Raw genomic sequence first — 27,047 nt, forward strand, 5'->3', positions numbered from 1 at the left:
GGCAGCTCAACCCTGGGTCTGGCTTTTGGAAACAACAGGGTCAATTACCTAAAAACCAGACATAGCCCCGGCCAGAGGAAACTCAGCTGGCTCGTTTCATTCAAGAGAGAAATTAAAATGTTAATGTTAATGGGAGGATGATATTGCTGGTAGCATGCTAGTCTCTTACACTTCAACCACTTCCATCTGAAATCTTGTGCTCTGGCATAGAAATACTGCCTCACGGTTGTATGCCTCCGCCAACCAGTAGCCAGTAGGGGCTTCCAAAAAGAGGAGGCGGGGCAAACATAGACCAATAAAAGTAGATCTCCCTGCGGAGTCCAGCGGCACCACCCACGAGTTCAGAGTGTACAGAGTCAGAGGCTTAATATATCTATGCCTAATGATAGCCATTGCCATGCTCAATTATGTCCCATAAATTGTTGCAGCAATTCTTGGGTTGATACCCTTTGTTATGCAGAATGCAACCATCTTTGACCACATGAGAATTGATACACAGAACGCGAAAGTAGCTTCCTAGACTTTTTCTTTTTTTAAGAGATATTGTGTAAGTAGCTTCCTAGCCTATTAGGACTTTTCTTCTCTGCCTGATGTGGTACATACTAGTACTAACGAGAATTCCTGGATTTTATGTGAAATGGTGTGGGGGGAAAAGCAGGAAAAAGCCCAAATACTTTTAACAGGAAAGCTCTGGATTTTTCTAAGTGCCACTCAAATTAATCACTAACCAAGAAATGCAATGGTGGCATCATGCCATGTTCAGAAAATGGGTTTCAGTCCACTTTGATCCCTGAGCTCGTATATCTATGCATCAGTGAATAGTAGAAAACACTCTATATATGGTTACAATGTCTCAACTTGACATAGACCCGCCGTCTGCTTGCCAACCTGTTTTCAGTGCGAAGGAATTCAAACTTTCCAAGTGGTGTTAAAACAGTGGTCTGTCGATGGTGTCCATGGCAACCAGAGAGAGAGAGAGCGAGAGCGAGAGCGAGAGAGAGAGGAGAGAGAGAGAGAGAGAGAGAGAGAGAGAGAGAGAGAGAGAGAGAGAGAGAGAGAGAGAGAGAGAGAAGAGAGAGAGAGAGAGAAAGAGAGAGAGAGAGAGAAGAATGAAGCATGAGAGAGCGAGAGAGAGCAAGCGAAGAATGAAGCAACAGAGAGCAGGATGGAGACAGATCAAGAAAAGATAAGAGGCAGGGTGATAACAGTACAGACTGAGTGTGTTCTCCTAGACAGACAGGCCTAGACAGACGGGGCTAGACAGACAGGCCTAGACAGACAGGCCTAGACAGACGGGGCTAGACAGACAGGCCTAGACAGACAGGGCTAGACAGACAGGCCTAGACAGACACACACTCAGTCTCATTTGCTTCTAATTTTATAAACAGCCTCTGACCTCTTTTAATTTGCCTCCTCTCTGCCGTCACTGCGGGGAGAGAGAAAGAACGCTCTCCCGTTCAGTTTTCTCTGCGGGACCAAACAATCCCAGTCTAATTTATTTTTTGAGGACAGAATATGTACATGTGTTAATGGGAAAGCCGAATCAAATTAACTATAATTAGTCAAACAGAGTGAAAAGCAGCAGAGCTACCTTACATGGGAGACGTGGTTAATGTTGTGGTGGCACAAAACCACACAAAGACATGTACACCCACAAAGACATGTACACCCACAAACACATGTACACCCACGCACACAAACACATGTACACCCACGCACACAAAACACATGTACACCCACGCACACAAAACACATGTACACCCACGCACACAAACACACAAAACACATGTACACCCACGCACACAAACACACAAAACACATGTACACCCACGCACACAAACACATGTACACCCACGCACACACACAAAACACATGTACACCCACGCACACACACAAAACACATGTACACCTACGCACACAAAACACATGTACACCCACGCACACACACAAAACACATGTACACCCACACACACAAAACACATGTACACCCACGCACACAAACACATGTACACCCACGCACACACACAAAACACATGTACACCCACGCACACAAACACATGTACACCCACGCACACACACAAAACACATGTACACCCACGCACACAAACACATGTACACCCACGCACACACACAAAACACATGTACAACCACACACACAAAACACATGTACAACCACACACACAAAACACATGTACACCCACGCACACAAACACACAAAACACATGTACACCCACGCACACAAAACACATGTACACCCACACACACAAACACATGTACACACACGCACACAAACACACAAAAACACAAAATACATGTACACCCACAGACAAAACACATGTACATCCTAAGTTCCTAACACGGGTTCCTGACAGGCAGCGAGCGAGCGAACTGGAGACAAAATCGCGCGCAACACTGTCCTGATATGAGGCGGCGCGTGTCCGAGTGTGTCTGTGTGTGTTACCTGGAACAGGGGGCAAAGCAGCCTGCGATTCTTGCCACCAGACACTGGCGGGGGAACCAGGGCCGGAACCAGGCCATCTCACGGGAGATGGAGGCTCAACGGCCCCTCGGAGAGTCAAACTCACCACCGGGCACCGCCCAGGCGTATCTGACCGCCACGACCGCGGAGCCAGAGTTGCCCCACGACGCACGGGGGATGCGGCAATGGAGAAGCGCTGGTGAAGGGTGACGTTGTGAGCGTCCAAACCCTCCGAAGGTGCAAACATTATGTCTTACCTTTTCTCGTAAATTGGCGAGAGAGAGAAAAAATAAGATACAATGTCCACGTAGCTCCTTTCCAACAACTATTTCGGCACTAAACTCAAGTGGTGTATACAGACACTTGTCGGTGGTGAAAATAGGGAAGGAGCTGTTAGTATGGCCACGACTCCGCTTATGTAGAGGAGCGGATGTGGGTGTGGCCAGGCGGATTGGTGTGTACATGTGGAGAAATTGTATTCAGAATTAGATTGAAAGGGATAGGGTTCCACTACGAGCAGAGCGTAAGCTATACGATAATATAACTATAATCACAGTTATGTATATTGTGTGTGTGTGTGTGTGTGTGTGTGTGTGTGTGTGTGTGTGTGTGTGTGTGTGTGTGCGCTCAAGACTGGTCAAGAATGTTAAAACTGACTTCCTAGTTATTCTTTATATGTTATACACAGAAAGGTAAAGAAACAATATATGTTGTATTTTATGGCAATAACGTTTAGGCAGTAACGTTTAGGTATACATCACTATCTCTCCTTCTACCTCTCTATGCAGAACACAGCTACATCACTATCTCTCCTTCTACCTCTCTATGCAGAACACAGCTACATCACTATCTCTCCTTCTACCTCTCTATGCAGAACACAGCTACATCACTATCTCTCCTTCTACCTCTCTATGCAGAACACACAGCTACATCACTATCTCTCCTTCTACCTCTCTATGCAGAACACAGCTACATCACTATCTCTCCTTCTTCCTCTCTATGCAGAACACAGCTACATCACTATCTCTCCTTCTTCCTCTCTATGCAGAACACAGCTACATCACTATCTCTCCTTCTTCCTCTCTATGCAGAACACAGCTACATCACTATCTCTCCTTCTTCCTCTCTATGCAGAACACAGCTATATTACGCTCTCTCCTTCTACCTCTCTATGCAGAACACAGCTATATCACTCTCTCTCCTTCTTCCTCTCTATGCAGAACACAGCTACATCACTATCTCTCCTTCTACCTCTCTATGCAGAACACAGCTATATCACTATCTCTCCTTCTACCTCTCTATGCAGAACACAGCTATATCACTATCTCTCCTTCTACCTCTCTATGCAGAACACAGCTACATCACTATCTCTCCTTCTACCTCTCTATGCAGAACACAGCTACATCACTATCTCTCCTTCTACCTCTCTATGCAGAACACAGCTACATCACTATCTCTCCTTCTACCTCTCTATGCAGAACACACAGCTACATCACCATCTCTCCTTCTACCTCTCTATGCAGAACACAGCTATATCACTATCTCTCCTTCTACCTCTCTATGCAGAACACAGCTATATCACTATCTCCTTCTACCTCTCTATGCAGAACACAGCTACATCACTATCTCTCCTTCTACCTCTCTATGCAGAACACAGCTATATCACTATCTCTCCTTCTACCTCTCTATGCAGAACACAGCTACATCACTATCTCTCCTTCTACCTCTCTATGCAGAACACAGCTATATCACTATCTCTCCTTCTTCCTCTCTATGCAGAACACAGCTATATCACTATCTCTCCTTCTACCTCTCTATGCAGAACACAGCTACATCACTATCTCTCCTTCTACCTCTCTATGCAGAACACAGCTACATCACCATCTCTCCTTCTACCTCTCTATGCAGAACACAGCTACATCACTATCTCTCCTTCTACCTCTCTATGCAGAACACAGCTACATCACTATCTCTCCTTCTACCTCTCTATGCAGAACACAGCTACATCACTATCTCTCCTTCTACCTCTCTATGCAGAACACAGCTACATCACTATCTCTCCTTCTTCCTCTCTATGCAGAACACAGTTATATCACTATCTCTCCTTCTTCCTCTCTATGCAGAACACACAGCTACATCACTATCTCTCCTTCTTCCTCTCTATGCAGAACACAGTTATATCACTATCTCTCCTTCTACCTCTCTATGCAGAACACAGCTACATCACTATCTCTCCTTCTACCTCTCTATGCAGAACACAGCTACATCACTATCTCTCCTTCTTCCTCTCTATGCAGAACACAGTTATATCACTATCTCTCCTTCTTCCTCTCTATGCAGAACACACAGCTATATCACTATCTCTCTCCTTCTACCTCTCTATGCAGAACACAGCTATATCACTATCTCTCCTTCTACCTCTCTATGCAGAACACAGCTATATCACTATCTCTCCTTCTTCCTCTCTATGCAGAACACAGCTATATCACTATCTCCCCTTCTACCTCTCTATGCAGAACACACAGCTACATCACTATCTCTCCTTCTACCTCTCTATGCAGAACACAGCTACATCACTATCTCTCCTTCTACCTCTCTATGCAGAACACACAGCTATATCACTATCTCTCCTTCTTCCTCTCTATGCAGAACACAGCTATATCACTATCTCTCCTTCTACCTCTCTATGCAGAACACAGCTACATCACTATCTCTCCTTCTACCTCTCTATGCAGAACACACAGCTATATCACTATCTCTCCTTCTACCTCTCTATGCAGAACACAGCTACATCACTATCTCTCCTTCTACCTCTCTATGCAGAACACAGCTACATCACTATCTCTCCTTCTACCTCTCTATGCAGAACACAGCTACATCACTATCTCTCCTTCTACCTCTCTATGCAGAACACACAGCTATATCACTATCTCTCCTTCTTCCTCTCTATGCAGAACACAGCTACATCACTATCTCTCCTTCTTCCTCTCTATGCAGAACACAGCTACATCACTATCTCTCCTTCTTCCTCTCTATGCAGAACACAGCTACATCACTATCTCTCCTTCTACCTCTCTATGCAGAACACAGCTACATCACTATCTCTCCTTCTACCTCTCTATGCAGAACACAGCTACATCACTATCTCCTTCTTCCTCTCTATGCAGAACACACAGCTACATCACTATCTCCTTCTTCCTCTCTATGCAGAACACACAGCTACATCACTATCTCTCCTTCTTCCTCTCTATGCAGAACACAGCTATATCACTATCTCTCTCCTTCTTCCTCTCTATGCAGAACACAGCTATATCACTATCTCTCCTTCTACCTCTCTATGCAGAACACAGTTATATCACTATCTCTCCTTCTACCTCTCTATGCAGAACACACAGCTACATCACTATCTCTCCTTCTACCTCTATGCAGAACACACAGCTATATCACTATCTCTCCTTCTTCCTCTCTATGCAGAACACACAGCTACATCACTATCTCTCCTTCTTCCTCTCTATGCAGAACACAGCTATATCACTATCTCTCCTTCTACCTCTCTATGCAGAACACAGCTACATCACCATCTCTCCTTCTACCTCTCTATGCAGAACACAGCTATATCACTATCTCTCCTTCTACCTCTCTATGCAGAACACAGCTATATCACTATCTCTCCTTCTACCTCTCTATGCAGAACACAGCTACATCACTATCTCTCTCCTTCTTCCTCTCTATGCAGAACACACAGCTACATCACTATCTCTCCTTCTACCTCTCTATGCAGAACACAGCTACATCACTATCTCTCCTTCTACCTCTCTATGCAGAACACAGCTACATCACTCTCTCTCCTTCTACCTCTCTATGCAGAACACAGCTACATCACTCTCTCTCCTTCTACCTCTCTATGCAGAACACAGCTACATCACTATCTCTCCTTCTTCCTCTCTATGCAGAACACAGCTATATCACTATCTCTCCTTCTACCTCTCTATGCAGAACACAGCTACATCACTATCTCTCCTTCTACCTCTCTATGCAGAACACAGCTACATCACTATCTCTCCTTCTACCTCTCTATGCAGAACACAGCTACATCACTATCTCTCCTTCTACCTCTCTATGCAGAACACAGCTACATCACCATCTCTCCTTCTACCTCTCTATGCAGAACACAGCTACATCACTATCTCTCCTTCTACCTCTCTATGCAGAACACAGCTACATCACTATCTCTCCTTCTACCTCTCTATGCAGAACACAGCTACATCACTATCTCTCCTTCTACCTCTCTATGCAGAACACAGTTATATCACTATCTCCTTCTACCTCTCTATGCAGAACACAGCTACATCACTATCTCTCCGTCTACCTCTCTATGCAGAACACAGCTACATCACTATCTCTCCTTCTACCTCTCTATGCAGAACACAGCTACATCACTATCTCTCCTTCTACCTCTCTATGCAGAACACAGCTACATCACTATCTCTCCTTCTACCTCTCTATGCAGAACACAGTTATATCACTATCTCTCCTTCTTCCTCTCTATGCAGAACACAGCTATATCACTATCTCTCCTTCCTCTCTATGCAGAACACAGCTATATCACTATCTCTCCTTCTACCTCTCTATGCAGAACACAGCTATATCACTATCTCCTTCTACCTCTCTATGCAGAACACAGTTATATCACTATCTCCTTCTACCTCTCTATGCAGAACACAGCTACATCACTATCTCTCCTTCTTCCTCTCTATGCAGAACACAGTTATATCACTATCTCTCCTTCTTCCTCTCTATGCAGAACACAGCTATATCACTATCTCTCCTTCCTCTCTATGCAGAACACAGCTATATCACTATCTCTCCTTCTACCTCTCTATGCAGAACACAGCTACATCACTATCTCCCCTTCTACCTCTCTATGCAGAACACAGCTACATCACTATCTCTCCTTCTACCTCTCTATGCAGAACACAGCTATATCACTATCTCTCCTTCTACCTCTCTATGCAGAACACACAGCTACATCACTATCTCTCCTTCTACCTCTCTATGCAGAACACAGCTACATCACTATCTCTCCTTCTACCTCTCTATGCAGAACACAGCTACATCACTATCTCCCCTTCTACCTCTCTATGCAGAACACAGCTACATCACTATCTCCCCTTCTACCTCTCTATGCAGAACACAGCTATATCACTATCTCCCCTTCTACCTCTCTATGCAGAACACAGCTATATCACTATCTCTCCTTCTTCCTCTCTATGCAGAACACAGCTATATCACTATCTCTCCTTCTTCCTCTCTATGCAGAACACAGCTACATCACTATCTCTCCTTCTACCTCTCTATGCAGAACACAGCTATATCACTATCTCTCCTTCTACCTCTCTATGCAGAACACAGCTATATCACTATCTCTCCTTCTACCTCTCTATGCAGAACACAGCTACATCACTATCTCTCTCCTTCTACCTCTCTATGCAGAACACAGCTACATCACTATCTCTCCTTCTACCTCTCTATGCAGAACACAGCTATATCACTATCTCTCCTTCTACCTCTCTATGCAGAACACAGCTATATCACTATCTCTCCTTCTACCTCTCTATGCAGAACACAGCTACATCACCATCTCTCCTTCTACCTCTCTATGCAGAACACAGCTACATCACTATCTCTCCTTCTACCTCTCTATGCAGAACACACAGCTACATCACTATCTCTCCTTCTACCTCTCTATGCAGAACACACAGCTACATCACTATCTCTCCTTCTACCTCTCTATGCAGAACACAGCTACATCACTATCTCTCCTTCTACCTCTCTATGCAGAACACACAGCTACATCACTATCTCTCCTTCTACCTCTCTATGCAGAACACACAGCTACATCACTATCTCTCCTTCTACCTCTCTATGCAGAACACAGCTACATCACTATCTCTCCTTCTACCTCTCTATGCAGAACACAGCTACATCACCATCTCTCCTTCTTCCTCTCTATGCAGAACACAGCTACATCACTATCTCTCCTTCTACCTCTCTATGCAGAACACAGCTACATCACTATCTCTCCTTCTTCCTCTCTATGCAGAACACAGCTACATCACTATCTCTCCTTCTTCCTCTCTATGCAGAACACAGCTACATCACTATCTCTCCTTCTACCTCTCTATGCAGAACACAGCTACATCACTATCTCTCCTTCTACCTCTCTATGCAGAACACAGCTACATCACTATCTCCTTCTTCCTCTCTATGCAGAACACACAGCTACATCACTATCTCCTTCTTCCTCTCTATGCAGAACACACAGCTACATCACTATCTCTCCTTCTTCCTCTCTATGCAGAACACAGCTATATCACTATCTCTCTCCTTCTTCCTCTCTATGCAGAACACAGCTATATCACTATCTCTCCTTCTACCTCTCTATGCAGAACACAGTTATATCACTATCTCTCCTTCTACCTCTCTATGCAGAACACACAGCTACATCACTATCTCTCCTTCTACCTCTATGCAGAACACACAGCTATATCACTATCTCTCCTTCTTCCTCTCTATGCAGAACACAGTTATATCACTATCTCTCCTTCTACCTCTCTATGCAGAACACACAGCTACATCACTATCTCTCCTTCTTCCTCTCTATGCAGAACACAGCTATATCACTATCTCTCCTTCTACCTCTCTATGCAGAACACAGCTACATCACCATCTCTCCTTCTACCTCTCTATGCAGAACACAGCTATATCACTATCTCTCCTTCTACCTCTCTATGCAGAACACAGCTATATCACTATCTCTCCTTCTACCTCTCTATGCAGAACACAGCTACATCACTATCTCTCTCCTTCTTCCTCTCTATGCAGAACACAGTTATATCACTATCTCTCCTTCTACCTCTCTATGCAGAACACAGCTACATCACTATCTCTCCTTCTACCTCTCTATGCAGAACACAGCTACATCACTATCTCTCCTTCTACCTCTCTATGCAGAACACAGCTACATCACTATCTCTCCTTCTACCTCTCTATGCAGAACACAGCTACATCACTCTCTCTCCTTCTACCTCTCTATGCAGAACACAGCTACATCACTATCTCTCCTTCTTCCTCTCTATGCAGAACACAGCTACATCACCATCTCCCCTTCTACCTCTCTATGCAGAACACAGCTATATCACTATCTCTCCTTCTACCTCTCTATGCAGAACACAGCTACATCACTATCTCTCCTTCTTCCTCTCTATGCAGAACACAGCTATATCACTATCTCTCCTTCTACCTCTCTATGCAGAACACAGCTATATCACTATCTCTCCTTCTACCTCTCTATGCAGAACACAGCTACATCACTATCTCTCCTTCTACCTCTCTATGCAGAACACAGCTATATCACTATCTCTCCTTCTACCTCTCTATGCAGAACACAGCTACATCACTATCTCTCCTTCTTCCTCTCTATGCAGAACACAGCTATATTACGCTCTCTCCTTCTACCTCTCTATGCAGAACACAGCTACATCACTATCTCTCCTTCTACCTCTCTATGCAGAACACAGCTACATCACTATCTCTCCTTCTACCTCTCTATGCAGAACACAGTTATATCACTATCTCTCCTTCTACCTCTCTATGCAGAACACAGCTACATCACCATCTCTCCTTCTACCTCTCTATGCAGAACACAGCTACATCACTATCTCTCCTTCTACCTCTCTATGCAGAACACAGCTACATCACTATCTCTCCTTCTTCCTCTCTATGCAGAACACAGCTATATCACTATCTCTCCTTCCTCTCTATGCAGAACACAGCTATATCACTATCTCTCCTTCTACCTCTCTATGCAGAACACAGCTATATCACTATCTCCTTCTACCTCTCTATGCAGAACACAGTTATATCACTATCTCCTTCTACCTCTCTATGCAGAACACAGCTACATCACTATCTCTCCGTCTACCTCTCTATGCAGAACACAGCTACATCACTATCTCTCCTTCTTCCTCTCTATGCAGAACACAGTTATATCACTATCTCTCCTTCTTCCTCTCTATGCAGAACACAGCTATATCACTATCTCTCCTTCCTCTCTATGCAGAACACAGCTATATCACTATCTCTCCTTCTACCTCTCTATGCAGAACACAGCTACATCACTATCTCCCCTTCTACCTCTCTATGCAGAACACAGCTACATCACTATCTCTCCTTCTACCTCTCTATGCAGAACACAGCTATATCACTATCTCTCCTTCTACCTCTCTATGCAGAACACACAGCTATATCACTATCTCTCCTTCTACCTCTCTATGCAGAACACAGCTACATCACTATCTCTCCTTCTACCTCTCTATGCAGAACACAGCTATATCACTATCTCTCCTTCTACCTCTCTATGCAGAACACAGTTATATCACTATCTCTCCTTCTACCTCTCTATGCAGAACACAGCTACATCACTATCTCTCCTTCTACCTCTCTATGCAGAACACAGCTATATCACTATCTCTCCTTCTACCTCTCTATGCAGAACACAGCTACATCACTATCTCTCTCCTTCTACCTCTCTATGCAGAACACAGCTACATCACTATCTCTCCTTCTACCTCTCTATGCAGAACACAGCTATATCACTATCTCTCCTTCTACCTCTCTATGCAGAACACAGCTATATCACTATCTCTCCTTCTACCTCTCTATGCAGAACACAGCTACATCACTATCTCTCCTTCTACCTCTCTATGCAGAACACAGCTATATCACTATCTCTCCTTCTACCTCTCTATGCAGAACACAGCTATATCACTATCTCTCCTTCTACCTCTCTATGCAGAACACAGCTACATCACCATCTCTCCTTCTACCTCTCTATGCAGAACACAGCTACATCACTATCTCTCCTTCTACCTCTCTATGCAGAACACACAGCTACATCACTATCTCTCCTTCTACCTCTCTATGCAGAACACACAGCTACATCACTATCTCTCCTTCTACCTCTCTATGCAGAACACAGCTATATCACTATCTCTCCTTCTACCTCTCTATGCAGAACACAGCTACATCACTATCTCTCCTTCTACCTCTCTATGCAGAACACAGCTACATCACCATCTCTCCTTCTTCCTCTCTATGCAGAACACAGCTACATCACTATCTCTCCTTCTACCTCTCTATGCAGAACACAGCTACATCACTATCTCTCCTTCTTCCTCTCTATGCAGAACACAGCTACATCACTATCTCTCCTTCTACCTCTCTATGCAGAACACAGCTACATCACTATCTCTCCTTCTACCTCTCTATGCAGAACACAGCTACATCACTATCTCTCCTTCTTCCTCTCTATGCAGAACACAGCTACATCACCATCTCTCCTTCTTCCTCTCTATGCAGAACACAGCTACATCACCATCTCTCCTTCTTCCTCTCTATGCAGAACACACAGCTATATGGTAAATGGCTGCTTTTTTATATAGTGCTTTTATCCAAAGCGCTTTACAATGTTACTCACATTTGACCCATTCACTCACATTCACTCACACACCGACGGCAGAGGCAACCATGCTAGGTGCCAACCTGCTCATCGGGAGCAATTAGGGGTTAAGTGTCTTGCTTAAGGACACATCGACACGCTGCCCGGGAGGAGCGGGAATTGAACCGGGAACCTCCAGATTGCCAGACTGCTCTACCTCCTGAGCCACTGTCGCCCCCATATCTTATCATATATCACTATCTCTCCTTCTTCCACTCTGTGCAGAACACAGCTACAGGTGCAGCTCGATAAATTACAAGATCGTGGAAAAGTTATTTTATGTCAGTAATTTAATTCAAAAAGTGAAACTCTTGTAGATTATAGATTCATTACACACAAAGTGAAATATTTCAAGCCTTTATTTGTTTTAATTTGGATGATTATGTCTTACAGCTCATGAAAGCCCAAAATTCTGTATCACCAATAAAAAATAAAAAATAGATGTATTTTTCTTTTGTATATAGAAATGTCGGCCTTCTGAAAAGTATGTCCATGTATGTTCACTCAGTACTTGGTTGGGGCTCCTTTTGCACAAATCACTGCATCAATACAGCGAAATATACTGACTTTTCCACAATATTCTAATTTATTGAGCTGCACCTGTATATCTCTCTCTCTCCTTTTTCCACTCTATGCAGAACACAGCTATATTGCCCTCTCCCCTACTTCCTGACACCCAGCATTGCATTTGCTTCAAAGTGCCCAAGTTTATATAATATGGCAACAATACACACAGTCTAGTTGTGTTTTGACAGATTCCACAGGAAGCAGCTTGTGAATTTCACAAGCTCCTCTAATCTCCTCAAAGAGACATTGACAGACATTGTATTGAGTGGACAGGTAATCCCTTTGGACAGACATTGTAATGGAGCCCAGATATGAGGAGTAGTGAAGACAGAAGAGAGGGAGAGTGGAAAGATGGTATGGATGATTTTAGACTTCAAAACAAGCGCAGAGAACACTAGGTCTCCAAGGCCCAGCGACAACTGTGTTTGTCTCAAGAGTGTGTGTGTGTGTGTGTGTGTGTGTGTGTGTGTGTGTGTGTGTGTGTGTGTGTGTGTGTGTGTGTGTGTGTGTGTGTGTGTGTGTGTGTGTGTGTGTGTGTGTGTGTTACAGCAAATCATTGAGTAGTGTGTACATTTCCACGCAAATCATGATGAATATGCATGTTATTTTTAGGCTATGTTACACAAGACGATACTATCATCAACACAAATGCCTCTTTCCAGAACACAATGTTCTTGTTATCACAAAAGGTTAGCTTTCAGCTAGGCATAATGTTAACAAACGTGCTACAATAATAATGCAGCTTGCTAGGAAACTTAGCTACAGTACATGCGTAGGCTGTAATACATAGACGGTATGGCTGGGCCAAAATCTACTAATACTGAGATTATGAATCTCTTACCCTTGTCTGTATGCTAGGTAAATGTATTCCTCCAGTGCATAGGCTGTTTCATTTTGTGCCCCTTTAAATCAACTAAATTTACAACCACCAGTCACATGTTGACAGACAAACACTATAAACATGTTGACAAACAAACATTATAAACATGCTGACAGAGGGCCAACGTGATGGAAAATGTGGTATTTGGTGTTTAACAAATGTATTATTATTATTATTATTATTATTATTATTATTATTATTATTATTATTATTATTATTATTATTATTATTATTATTATTATTATTATATTATCATCCTGAAATAAATGTGATAATATACCGGGGTCTGCATTTCAGCCCAAATATAAGGGTTGTTTTCCTGCTCAGGGCAGAAGGTCAATATCCTCAACGCCGTGCAAATAGTGTAGACGTTTCCATCCCTAAGTACCCTGGGTCTCATTTATAAACATTACATTACTGAAAGAGGTGTACGCCATTTCCCACGCAAAGGTTGTGATTTATAAAAGCAAACTTGATGGGGGAATGTGCATATATACATTTTTGGAGATTTGGAACTAGCAAATCCAGAGGCAAAGTAGTGAAATAGCCTTGAGAAGAACCTCTGAGATAATAAACTTGAATTATGAAAAGTCCTGTCTCTTGAACAATGTATGAAGGAAATAGAAACATGCCTAATTCCAGTAAATTTAGATTAGGCCTAGGCTACTTTGTTCTTAACACATTGAGTGCCACGGACGCGTTTTGTCGTTAGTTCATGCCGACCTTTGAGTGCCCCCGACGCTATATAGCGTTTGTTTGTCGTTTTAATTTGTTTTTGGCGATTTGAATTCATATTTCATCAATCGAGCCTCGGGTTAGTGCTGCAGAGTCTCTCTGAGCTCAATGGACCCGTCTCAAAACCCTGCCCTCTTTTCTTGATCCTCCAATCACAGCTGAAAGAAAAGGGGCAGGGTTTGAGACAGGTCTATTAGGAAGATACCGCCCCCTATCGTCTCTCCCTGTGTAACTGCACCCCATTACTTTACACTGACAAAGGGGGGGTGGCCAGTTTCCTCATTTTACTTTTCCCTCAAGCCAACTGAAGAATCCATTGTGCTCACCGGCCAGGAAAACACGTGGATTATGTATTTACAGGACCCAACACTGTAATCAATAAGCGTGATCGATATTTGGAATGGCGATCAGGAATTGGAATAATCTTTTTGGATAACATCTGATCTCAGGTAAGGAATTTATTTTACCAGTCTTAGGATAATCAGAGCTATTTTCACCTATATATAAGCGTTTGCCCTATGTGTGTGTGTGTGTGTGTGGCTGTGATCGCTGATGAGGAAATGAGAATCGATTTTTCAGCCCGCCTCTATAGCGTGCATAAGTACACATATACTATCAATAATCTAGCGTTTATTTGAAAACGATTCATAAATAGGCAGAAAAATTACAACGTGTTTGTGTACTCCAGAATATTCCAGTAAATGCCTTTTATCATGGAATCTATATATTTTCCTTGAAAACGAGGGCTTTTCAAAATGCTATAAAACTAAAATGTACCGATTAAAAAACAATCCGTTTCGACAATATTGACTGCAAACAAGTCATTGATAAGCGACAGGCAGATTAGACACATAGCCATAATTTAAGACAGAGATTATGCATTCACAACGCTATCATTGAAGTGGGTGGTGGCATTTAACCATGCTTAACACTTTGACTGCCCAAGGTTAATTCATTATTAGTCCCTTGAATGCCCACATCCACTCCAATGTTAACGTTAATATCGCCTAATCTATGTTTTAAATTATGGCTATGTGTCTAATCTGCCCGTCGCTTATCAAAGACTCATTTTCCAGTCAACATTGTCATGGCAGATTGTTTTTGTATTGCTTCATTTCCGTTTTCTAGCATTTTGAAAATCACTCGATTTCACGGAAAAAACACATTCCATGATAATCACCTTTTACTGGAATATTCTAGAACGTTGTCATTGTTCGGCCATGTCATGAATCGTTTTCAAATAAACGCTAGATTATAGATAGTATATGTGTACGCACGCACGCTCTTGCGGCGAGCCAAAAATCGAGTCTCCTATTTCCTGACGGCGCGCAGTCAAACAGCGATAACACACAATCACATAAAAGCTTATATCTCTGTGAAAACGATTATCCTAATACTGATAACATAGATTCCTTACCTGAGATCAGATGGTATCCAAATGGTTTATTCCAATTCCCGATCGCCATTCGAAAAAATCGCTCATTTGATTGATCCATCGTGTATACAGTAAAACACATATTCCCCGCAGCTCCGAGGCTCCAGAGTGAACTCTGGTAGACCCCGGTTACATGAGTTTAAGTTTATTTGGATCCCCATTAGCCACAGCAGTGCTGGGGCTATTCTTCCTGGAAATGAAGCAATAAAAAAACAATCTGCCATGACAATGTTGACTGGAAAATGAGTCTTTGATAAGCGACGGGCAGATTAGACACATAGCCATAATTTAAAACATAGATTAGGGATTAGGCGATATTAACGTGAGAAGTAAAATGTGGAGTGCGGGTTTTTTTTCCCCATTCATTTTCATTGAGTCCAATCCAAAAGGGTGATTTACCATCCGAGAGACGATCGGGGGCGCTTTTTTCACATCTGAGCGCCGGGGGTGCCTGGATCTCCAACGATAGACTTGCTTGATGCAATATGATTTCAGATCGCTAATAATATATAAAAAAAAAAAAAAAAAAAACGAATATTCTCGTGAGTGGGCATTCAACCCGCGGGGGGTAAATACGAGAAAACTTGTGGATGGCATTCAAAGTGTTAACCATGTTAATGGCCGGCACTGAAAGTGTTAATAGTCAATTAGCCTAGGCTACTATTTGGTCAAAAGCCATAGTGGTAGTTTATAAAGCAAATCAAAGCCCTAAACTAGGGCTGTCCGATATTATCGGCCGATATTGGCATTAAAATGTGATATCGGAAATTATCGGTATCAGTTTAAAAAAAAATATATATATTTTTTTGTATTATTATTTTTTTTTACATTTATTTAACCTTTATTTACCCAGGCAAGCAAGTAAGAACAAATTCTGATTTTATTTATTGTCAAAAGTATGCATAATGTTGTGTTAATTCCACGACAAGAGATATGTAATGTTAATTACCTGAAATTATTCCGTTTTTTGGGGGGGGGGGGGGGGGGGGGAACCCTGCATATATCGATATCGGAAATTAAGAGTTGGACAATATCGGTATAGGTAAAAAAGCCAATATCGAACATCCCTACCCTAAACCTTTCTCTTCCCCCCACACCCTTTTTTCCCGTAATGCCTAGTGAGCTCTGCCATTTGTCCTACAGCATCTTTCCATTCTTAATCTAACAATATGCCACTTTGGGCTGATTATTGGTGTGACACAAATAATTGTGACATGGTGCGCAGCAATTAAATAGATTTCCGCTGCCTTATATGAATAAGTAACAATGGTGCTGCGCGGGTAATGCAACGTAGCCTATGGATGCACTGCCACTACTTGAAGACTAATGATCTTGATGTTTGACATAATGTTCTAAATTTAACGAGATAAACGTGAATAAGAGCGTGATTACGTTTTGCCTCTAGTTGGGCTAACATAAGACGATAACAGAAGTAAGAAGCCTCTAGTTGGGCTAACATAAGACGATAACAGAAGTAAGAAGCCTCTAGTTGGGCTAACATAAGATGATAACAGAAGTAAGAAGCCTCTAGTTGGGCTAACATAAGACGATAACAGAAGTAAGAAGCCTCTAGTTGGGCTAACATAAGATGATAACAGAAGTAAGAAGCCTCTAGTTGGGCTAACATAAGACGATAACAGAAGTAAGAAGCCTCTAGTTGGGCTAACATAAGATGATAACAGAAGTAAGAAGCCTCTAGTTGGGCTAACATAAGACGATAACAGAAGTAAGAAGCCTCTAGTTGGGCTAACATAAGACGATAACAGAAGTAAGAAGCCTCTAGTTGGGCTAACATAAGATGATAACAGAAGTAAGAAGCCTCTAGTTGGGCTAACATAAGATAACAGAAGTAAGAAGCCTCTAGTTGGGCTAACATAAGATGATAACAGAAGTAAGAAGCCTCTAGTTGGGCTAACATAAGATGATAACAGAAGTAAGAAGCCTCTAGTTGGGCTAACATAAGACGATAACAGAAGTAAGAAGCCTCTAGTTGGGCTAACATAAGATGATAACAGAAGTAAGAAGCCTCTAGTTGGGCTAACATAAGACGATAACAGAAGTAAGAAGCCTCTAGTTGGGCTAACATAAGATGATAACAGAAGTAAGAAGCCTCTAGTTGGGCTAACATAAGACGATAACAGAAGTAAGAAGCCTCTAGTTGGGCTAACATAAGATGATAACAGAAGTAAGAAGCCTCTAGTTGGGCTAACATAAGACGATAACAGAAGTAAGAAGCCTCTAGTTGGGCTAACATAAGATGATAACAGAAGTAAGAAGCCTCTAGTTGGGCTAACATAAGACGATAACAGAAGTAAGAAGCCTCTAGTTGGGCTAACATAAGACGATAACAGAAGTAAGAAGCCTCTAGTTGGGCTAACATAAGATGATAACAGAAGTAAGAAGCCTCTAGTTGGGCTAACATAAGACGATAACAGAAGTAAGAAGCCTCTAGTTGGGCTAACATAAGACGATAACAGAAGTAAGAAGCCTCTAGTTGGGCTAACATAAGATGATAACAGAAGTAAGAAGCCTCTAGTTGGGCTAACATAAGACGATAACAGAAGTAAGAAGCCTCTAGTTGGGCTAACATAAGACGATAACAGAAGTAAGAAGCCTCTAGTTGGGCTAACATAAGACGATAACAGAAGTAAGAAGCCTCTAGTTGGGCTAACATAAGATGATAACAGAAGTAAGAAGCCTCTAGTTGGGCTAACATAAGATGATAACAGAAGTAAGAAGCCTCTAGTTGGGCTAACATAAGACGATAACAGAAGTAAGAAGCCTCTAGTTGGGCTAATATAAGACGATAACAGAAGTAAGAAGCCTCTAGTTGGGCTAACATAAGACGATAACAGAAGTAAGAAGCCTCTAGTTGGGCTAACATAAGACGATAACAGAAGTAAGGCTTCAGGCTATGGAACCGTTATATTCTCCAGCTCCTACCTCTCAGCTGGAACTTAAAAAACAGGCGTCTGGCAACCAGTAAACAGAAATGTGAGTACACAAAACTTTTACTTCAGTGTGTTCAAACCTCTGTTACTCTATTTCATTAGCACTCAAAGTGATTTTTTTTATTGAGTAATAGACTTCAGAATGTTACCTTTCAAAGGAGACCAGACTCACGCATGTGCAAGTATATAGTATAATAAATCGCAAATTACTTTGGGTATGCAATCGTCAAAAGAAAAAAAAGACTAGCCCCATTTTTGCCCGATTCCTTAACCCATTCAGTGCCAACCACGAGATTAGTTGGGTTAACTCGCCATGCGTTGAGTGCCAAGACCTGAGAAAACCAGAGAAAACTCGGATTTTAATCGTTATTTCTTTTATTAGCAATATCCATTCATTCTTTTTTTGGTGCTATAACGTTGGATCAATAAACACGATCAATATTTGGAATGGCGATCAGGAATTGGATTAATCTTTTTGCAGAACATCTGATGTGAGGTAAGGACTCTATTTTACCAGTCTTGGGTTAATCAGATGTTTTTTTCTCCGCCATCGCAGCGTGTGTGTGTGTGTGTGTGTGTGTGTGTGCGCGTAACGTTAGCGCTGACCACGGCATGGATAATCGATTTTTCAGCCTGCTTCTCTAGCGTGCATAAGTACACATATACTATCGATAATCTAGCGTTTATTTGAAAACGATTCATAAATCAGCCGAAAAATGACAACATGTTTTGTGTATTCCAGTAAAGGGCGATTATCGCGGAATTTCTCTGGAATTACTAGACATCTCCAAAACTATACGCGTATTCAAAACGGTATGAAACGGAAATGTACCAATGAAAAAAACAATCCGTTTCGTACATGTTGACTGCAAGCAAGCGAGGGGTGTTTTAGACCCATATAGCCATAATTTAAGATATAGTTTAAGCCTTCGCAAATTTCCCCGCCCTCCCATTGACTTCCTTATTGGCACGCTAGCCCTAATATTGTCAAAGGGGCGTGGCTCTGAATGAGTTAAGAGGTTAAAGAAATGGGACACGCTTGTGTACCATCAGAATTCCCTATCATGCAACCCACAGTGTGTGCCTGCGCTCCTTCATGCCCCACCCGCATGCCCCACCTGCATGCCCCACCTGCGCGCCCCACCTGCGTGCCCCACCTGCATGCCCCACCCGCATGCCCCACCTGCATGCCCCACCTGCGCGCCCCACCTGCATGCCCCACCTGCATGCCCCACCTGCGTGCCCCACCTGCGCGACCCCCCCACCTGCGCGACCCCCCCACCTGCGCGACCCCCCCACCTGCGCGACCCCCCACCTGCGTGCTCCAGCAGCATCTTGACGATGTCCATGTGGTTGTTGTTGAGAGCGTCGTACAGGGGGCTGACCCCCTCCACCTGGGTGTTGAGGTGCGGTGGAGGGCGGTGGTGCAGCAGGGCCTCCACGCAGGCAGTGCTGCCGTGGTTACAGGCCTCGTGGAGGGGTGTCCAGCCCACGTGGTCTGAGGGGTGAATCAACACACAAGCATCAACACGAGCGTATTATCACACACACACACACACCTGCACCTCGAGACCGGACGTTACCGGGGGGGGTCACAGAAGAGGAGCAGATCTGTATTTACTGTGGTATCGTTTCATTTTATGTTTTATTGTCCGCTATACTATGAGTTGCGTAAAAAAGTTATTTGACAGGTGTAAAAACCTTGAGTTAATGTGGTTTAGTGATGCAGATAGACTAAAATGGATTTTTTTTTTATCACAGGGTTTTTGCACTTAATAATAATAATAATAGATCAAATTTATGTAGCGCCTTTCTAGAACCCAAGGTCACTTCACAATCAGGACAAAAAATAGGGCTAGGGAAATAGGGGGGAAAAAGGGGGATGAGGGAAGGTAAGGGATAATGGACCTAATCTAATCTAAACTAACTAATGGGGGAAAGCCTTGGTGAAGAGGTGTGTTTTTAGTGCAGATTTGAAGGTGTCCAGGGTTGGGGCGTTGCGGATTTCGGGGGGGGGAGAGAGTTCCAGAGAGTAGGGGACGCCACGCTGAAGGCTCTGTCCCCAAATGTCCGTAACCTGGTGCGAGGGATGGAGAGGAGACCTAGATCAGAGGATCGTAGGTTCCGGGATGGAGTGTGCTGGTGGAGGAGATCAGACAGGTACCGGGGGGCGAGGGCATGGAGGGACTTGTAAGTGAGGAGCAGGAGCTTGAAGGTGATGCGGAACTTGACTGGGAGCCAGTGGAGGTGGATGAGGGTGGGGGTGATGTGCTGCCAGGGCTTGGTGTGAGTGAGAACCCTGGCAGCTGAGTTCTGATCATACTGGAGCCTTGCTGACTAACAACATACTTGCTGACTATTTAGAGAAAGCTTGGGATAAACGCACGAAAATAACACATGTGATGTATTTTGGCCTCTGATGGTGTGCATGGTGTAGCTTAGAAACCATGGGAAGTGATTGTTATGTTCAATTGTTGTTTTTGGCGTCTTATAATCCCGTAAGGGATGGGTCTCGGACATGACACGAAAATAAAATGTCATTCATTCACACACACACACAACATTGCACTTGAGAGTGATGCTCCCGTTGGCACCACAGCCGACCCACTATTGGCTTTCGTTCGATGGAATTAACCCTCGACCACACCCCACCCCACCCCACCAGCCTCCACTCTAAAGTCAATTACCTATGCTCTTGATGGAAGGGCTGCCTTTTAAATGTATTTTTTTTTTATCCACATTTTATCCCCATTTTTCTATTTTTCTCCCATCTCAATTTCGTATATCCAATTCTTCCCTCGGTTGTAGTGAGGACAGAAGCCTTGCATCACGTGTCCCCTCCGGTACACGAGGAGGCAGCCGTCGCATCTTTTCACCGCAGCAGCTCGAACTCTCAGTGGCGAGGAGTAACGCGTGGGAGGCTCACGCTGCCCCTGTCACTTCCTGCTTCCGTCGCACTGGCGTCACCAAACCGACCTGTAGGAGTCGCTGTCCACAACGTCCAATCCCCACCCACCGGCTTTCCCACCCTCTAACACTTGCCAATTGTGTTAGTATGAACGACCGGCCAGCCGGTAGCAACGCCGGGAGCTGGGCTCGAACCCAGCGTCTCCTGCGTTAGAGGCGAGCGTCTTGCCCACTGCGCCACTCAGCCGCCCTCCTTTTTAAATGTATTTTGAAGCAGTGAACACCAAAGCAATGTGCCAGTATTTAGATTAAGATCTGAAAGTTGCGCCTGTATTATTTTCCACCAGCAAATCATACCCTTCAACCGTCTATGCGTGTATGTCATGGGCTGCATATATATAGTTTCTTTGTTTCTTCAAGTTTTGTCTTGCCATGTTCCATTGTAACATGAATGGTGCAACGTTGTGGAATAACTAGGGGCATGTTATTGTGTAAATTAATCCAAAGTGTGTAAGAAAAGAACAGCTGTACATCCCATGAATAATATACTCTAGTTGGGGAGACTTTTGGCTCAATTAAAAAATGTGTAGCTCTTTTGATGACAATATGAAAATAATAAAGAAAAAAAAAAAAATATATATATATACAGTATATATACAGTGGGGGAAATAAGTATTGAACACATCAACATTTTGTCCAGTATGAGCGTATTCAAGTGAAATTTGCACCAGACTTTGGTATTAACTCAAATAATCCAGACAAGAAATCTAAACATTAAAGTCCATATGTAAATAAAGTTATATGTAATAAAGTGGAATGAAACAGGAAAAAAGTATTGGACACACTAAGAAAAAGCAGTACACCACAGCAAGGAAAGACAAGGAACTAGCTGAAAAGCAAAACTAATTAGGAGGCAACTCTACCTCCTATCTGTGCTAATACTGTAAACTGGGTTAGAATATATTGATGGGCTATAAAAGTTTTTTTTCGTGACCAAGGTGCCACACAAGAAACATCTAATGATGGGTAAAAGCAAAGAGCTCTCAAGACCTTCACAAACAGATTGTTGCAAATCATGAAAATGGAATTGGCTAAAGACGTATTTCACAACTTCTGAATCTTCCAGTAAGCACCATTGGGGGCATTAAGTGGAAGCAACATCACTCCATCATCAACCGGCCACGCACAGGTGCTCCTCGCAAAATCTCTGATCAGGGAGTCAGAAGCATAATTAGAAGAGTAGCCAGAGAGCCATGGACCACTAGGAAAGAGCTCCAGAAAGACTTGGGAGGCAGCCGGTACAACTGTGACAGAAAGGACAATAGGCAATGCACTCCACCGCCATGGCCTCTGTGCACGCTCAGCCCGCAAGACTCCACTACTGAAAAAAATACATGTTGAAGCTTGTTTAAAATTAGACAAACAACATTTGGACAAGCCAGTGAATTACTGGTAGCATGTACTCTGGTCAGATGAGACCAACATTTAGCTTTTTGACTGTGACACAACGCACCATGTTTGGAGGAGAAATGGCAGTGCACATCACCCCAAAAATACTCTACCAACAGTGAAGTTTGGAGGTGGAAGTATCATGGCGTGGGGCTGTTTCTCCTCTTGTGGTACTGGCAGACTTCATATCATTGAAGGAACAATGAATGGAGCCATGTACAGAGAGATTCTTGAGAGGAACCTGCTGCAATCCACCAGGATGCTGAGGATGAGACGTGGGTGGACAACGATCCAAAGCAAACAGCAAAGGAAACTCGCAGTTGATTTCAGAGAAAGAAAATCAACTTGTTGGAATGGCCCAGTCAATCACCTGACTTAAACCCAATTGAACATTTGTGGAAGCATTTGAAGATCCAGATTCACAAGAGGGCCCCCCACAATCTTTAAGATTTAAAGACAATCTGTTCACAAATGGGCCAAAATCACACCTGAATACTGCGGGCGATTAGTTACATCATACAGAAAGCATCTTGAAGCTGTCATTACAAACAAAGGCTTCTCCACTAATTATTGAATTAATTTCAGTTTTCCTATGTCATCCCACTTTATTATACATAACATTATTTACATATGGACTTTAATGTTTATATTTTTTTGTCTCGATTTCCTGAGTTAATACCAAAGTCTGGTGAAAAATTTACTTGAATGGCCACATTGGAAATACATTTACGGGACAAAATGCTGATGTGTTCAATACTTATTTCTTATTTCCCCCATTGTATATAAAATAATCAGCATAAACAGATTTCCTTTTTTTGTGTGCCAAAAACAGCAACAGTGACAACAAAAGACCAAAAGGAAATCTGTATTTAGAGGCTGAGCGAACACTTCAGAACCAGGACATAATGTACAGTGTGTTCTATCGGTCTTAATATAAACGATTCTACCAAAAACCCTCTCATATTTCATATTCTCACCAAAGTCACCCAGGCCTTTATTTAGATGGAGCACACAACTGTTAGATGTCAGTCGTTATCCATTATCATTTTGCCACGTTGCGTTTTAGGCGTCACCTCTCGCATAACCCTCCCTCTCCCTCGAGCATACGCTTACATTTAAATGCCGATAACAAATAGGAAAAACCTTTGAGACGACACCACATATGCATAAATGGGAAGAGGGCAGCGGTAATTATATTTGATATTAAAAAGAGTTGGAAATATCAAGAGGGCGTTCCAGTCGCTTAGCAAAGTGGCTTTAAACGCTATAAATCGGTGTCCCCCAAACCCGTCCGCTCTGCCTAGACACACCCTTTGCATTTGAGCTAAAGGTTAACCCCCGATGATGACGCAGAGTTTCTCCTCTTTCCAATGTTAATCGCTCCTCGACGCCCCCCAGAGCCAAAGCAGCGGGAGGGAAGGGCGTCGACGGTGAGGTTAAGGAGAAAAGGACGAGCGAGCGAGAGAGAGAGAGCCTTACCTTCAGCGTTGACGTCCGTGCCAGGCCGTGCCAGGAGCTGAAGCACCGTCTCCACTTGGTTCCTCTTGCACGCTCGGTGGAGGAGGGTCTCTCCTTCGCCACGCCACGCCAGGACACACACACACACACACACACACACACAGAGAGAAACCCAAAATTAGGGTGTGTCCTGCCCATTGTCCCGCTCTAATCGGCAAAGACAACCACTAAAATACAAAAAAAGAAAAAAAAGAAACTCTCCAATGAGAGTGCGAGTGGAGTGATGAGAGACAAAAAGGGGACATCTTTCGAGTGAAAAAAGGGGGGGGGGGGGGGGGGGGGAATCGAATGAGTTAGACTCATTCGCCTTGCTCGTTTTTTTTTTTATTTCTTTGTTTGATTTTTTTGGAACAGTGATTTTCCAAAGCTACACAAAGTTAATATCTGAAAGGAGTGTTGCTGGTCCTCCTGGTCCTCCTGGTCCCTCATTGTTACTTGAGAGGAAGTTATGGTAGACAGCCCAGGCACAATGCCTCCCAACAGGATTGTTCACAGACACAGGGTTCAAAAGCCCCGCTGGGCATTGCCACGTGACGGTTAATCAGCCAACTACCGACACCAGGGTGGAACGGGGAGAAACGTAAACCATTTTTTATTTTTATTTTTATAACTCAAGGATCCTATTTACATTTTCAGCATCTTCCCTCCCGGATACAAGATTACATGGGGAATACATTAGAGAGCCCAGTGACAGGGAGGCCCGCCCCCTTCTCATGTATGGCTGAACTTCAGAAGGAAGTGAAAGAGGCCAAGCATGAGTGGCTCTGTTCTTTGCCAGTATAATACAGGACTGCAAAGCCCCTAATAAACACTTTACTAGCTCTCCCCAAGATGCCAAGCCTGCACAGGGGCTCCACTGCAGCAGACAGAGGCTAGAGAGAGAGAGAGAGGATGAGAGAGAGAGAGAGAGAGAGAGAGAGAGAGAGAGAGAGAGAGAGAGAGAGAGAGAGAGAGAGAGAGAGGATAGCAAGAGAGAGAGAGATAGAGAGAGAAGAGAGAGAGAGAGGATGAGAGGACAGCAACAGAGAGAGAGAGAGAGAGAGAGAGAGAGAGAGAGAGAGAGAGAGAGAGAGAGAGAGAGAGAGAGAGAGAGAGGATGAGAGGACAGAAACAGAGAAAGAGAGAGGATGAGGACAGCAACAGAGAGATAGCAACAGCGAGAGAGAGAGAGAGGATGAGAGGACAGCAACAGAGATAGGAGAGAGAGGGAGGATGAGAGGACAGCAACAGAGAGAGAGAGAAATGGAGAGAAGACAAGAGGAGCCAGTGGAGGAGAGAGAAAGAGAGTGAAAAGAGCGCTGCATTTCAAAGCATGGAGAGGAAATATTGAAAATGCTGGATGCTCTTCATCTTCAAGGAGTTCCTTTCTTCCGCGAGGAGTCTTTGAGGAGCAGAAGATGCATTAAATGTCACCCACGCCTGACGAAAAGGATGAAGGGGCTGAGAAACAGGATATGGTTGAGATGTGTCGTTTCTGACAACATCACGGCGGGTGGGTTCATTTTGCGTTCCCGTCTGCACGTGTGACGCAAAACTGACCAAACGTGAAGCGGTTGAAGTTATTCTAATATTCAGAGGATTTCTAATAACCGGGCAGTGGGGGCACCCATCTCACGATTCAGAAACGAGAACAAACGGCATGGGCTTAGGTTTAGGGTCCAGGGTGATTCAGAGGCATCTGAAGACTGACAAGTCAATCTGACACAACAATCCCGAATCCAGTCAAGTTTAAAATAAATAATACAAAAAATAAAACACAAGGGGACTTTCTATTACTGTCCTTTAGTAATCTTACACTAAGGACTGAATTACATATTTTGCAACTGAACTAAATAATTTGGACTAAATAAAGCATAGCAACTAGAAATGTTCTAACTAAATGTCAGACCATACTGGTGTCATTTTCTCTCCATGGCCGGAGGATTGTCCCCGTCTTTAAAGTCAGGGTAAAGTGAAGATAAATTATGTGTTCAGAGTTTGTTGTCACACCGCAAGAAAATGTGACCACCCAGCCAAATTTGTATGATTAAAGATGTTAATAATATTATAAAACCCGACTCAAAAAACAGCTCATCTGGCTGCTCAGACCATTGCTCAGGATTGTAGGGGGCGCGGTCAGATCACGCTTGATTGACAGCTCCCTTTCAGCTCAAGTGCCATTTTATTTTTCCATTCAAAGTGCTTAAATGTTTTTACTGTAAACAACCAAATCTATCTAATGGACCCTACATGGTTAGAAAGCTTCACTAATTGACTTAACTAATAAACTAGGACCACCCAAATGTGTGATTTTATTCAACTATACCTCCCAGAGTATGGCACTAATTGCACTTTCCATTCGAATACATGAAACGTTAAAATTAGCTTTGCTATGCTACACATTTAAGCTACTATCAATTCCAGGAGAACCATGTTAATGCGCAGTGAGATCTAGTTTTATATAGTGTTAGGGAAGGGATTATGCTAATGATATCGTTTTTATATAGTGTTAGGGGAGGGGTTATGCTAATGATGGCTACAGTGTGTCATCGAGCCATGATTTTCAAGAAGAGTATCATGGTCTAACT

The 27,047-nt window shown here is 43.2% G+C and overlaps 1 protein-coding gene across 1 annotated transcript in view; it reads right to left on the reverse strand.

The window, feature by feature from the left end:
- Positions 1–27,047, reverse strand: part of slf1 (SMC5-SMC6 complex localization factor 1) — a 148,400-nt gene that overhangs the window by 40,693 nt on the left and 80,660 nt on the right. The window contains exons 16-17 of the mRNA XM_084329206.1: positions 24,442–24,534; positions 19,922–20,104 (exon numbers count right to left, since the gene is read on the reverse strand). Coding sequence (XP_084185332.1) covers positions 19,922–20,104; positions 24,442–24,534 — 276 coding nt within the window. The remainder of the gene's footprint in view (positions 1–19,921; positions 20,105–24,441; positions 24,535–27,047) is intronic.

This window comes from Notolepis coatsorum (genome assembly GCF_963971535.1).
Source record: "Notolepis coatsorum genome assembly, chromosome: 1".
Classification (NCBI taxonomy): domain Eukaryota; kingdom Metazoa; phylum Chordata; class Actinopteri; order Aulopiformes; family Paralepididae; genus Notolepis; species Notolepis coatsorum.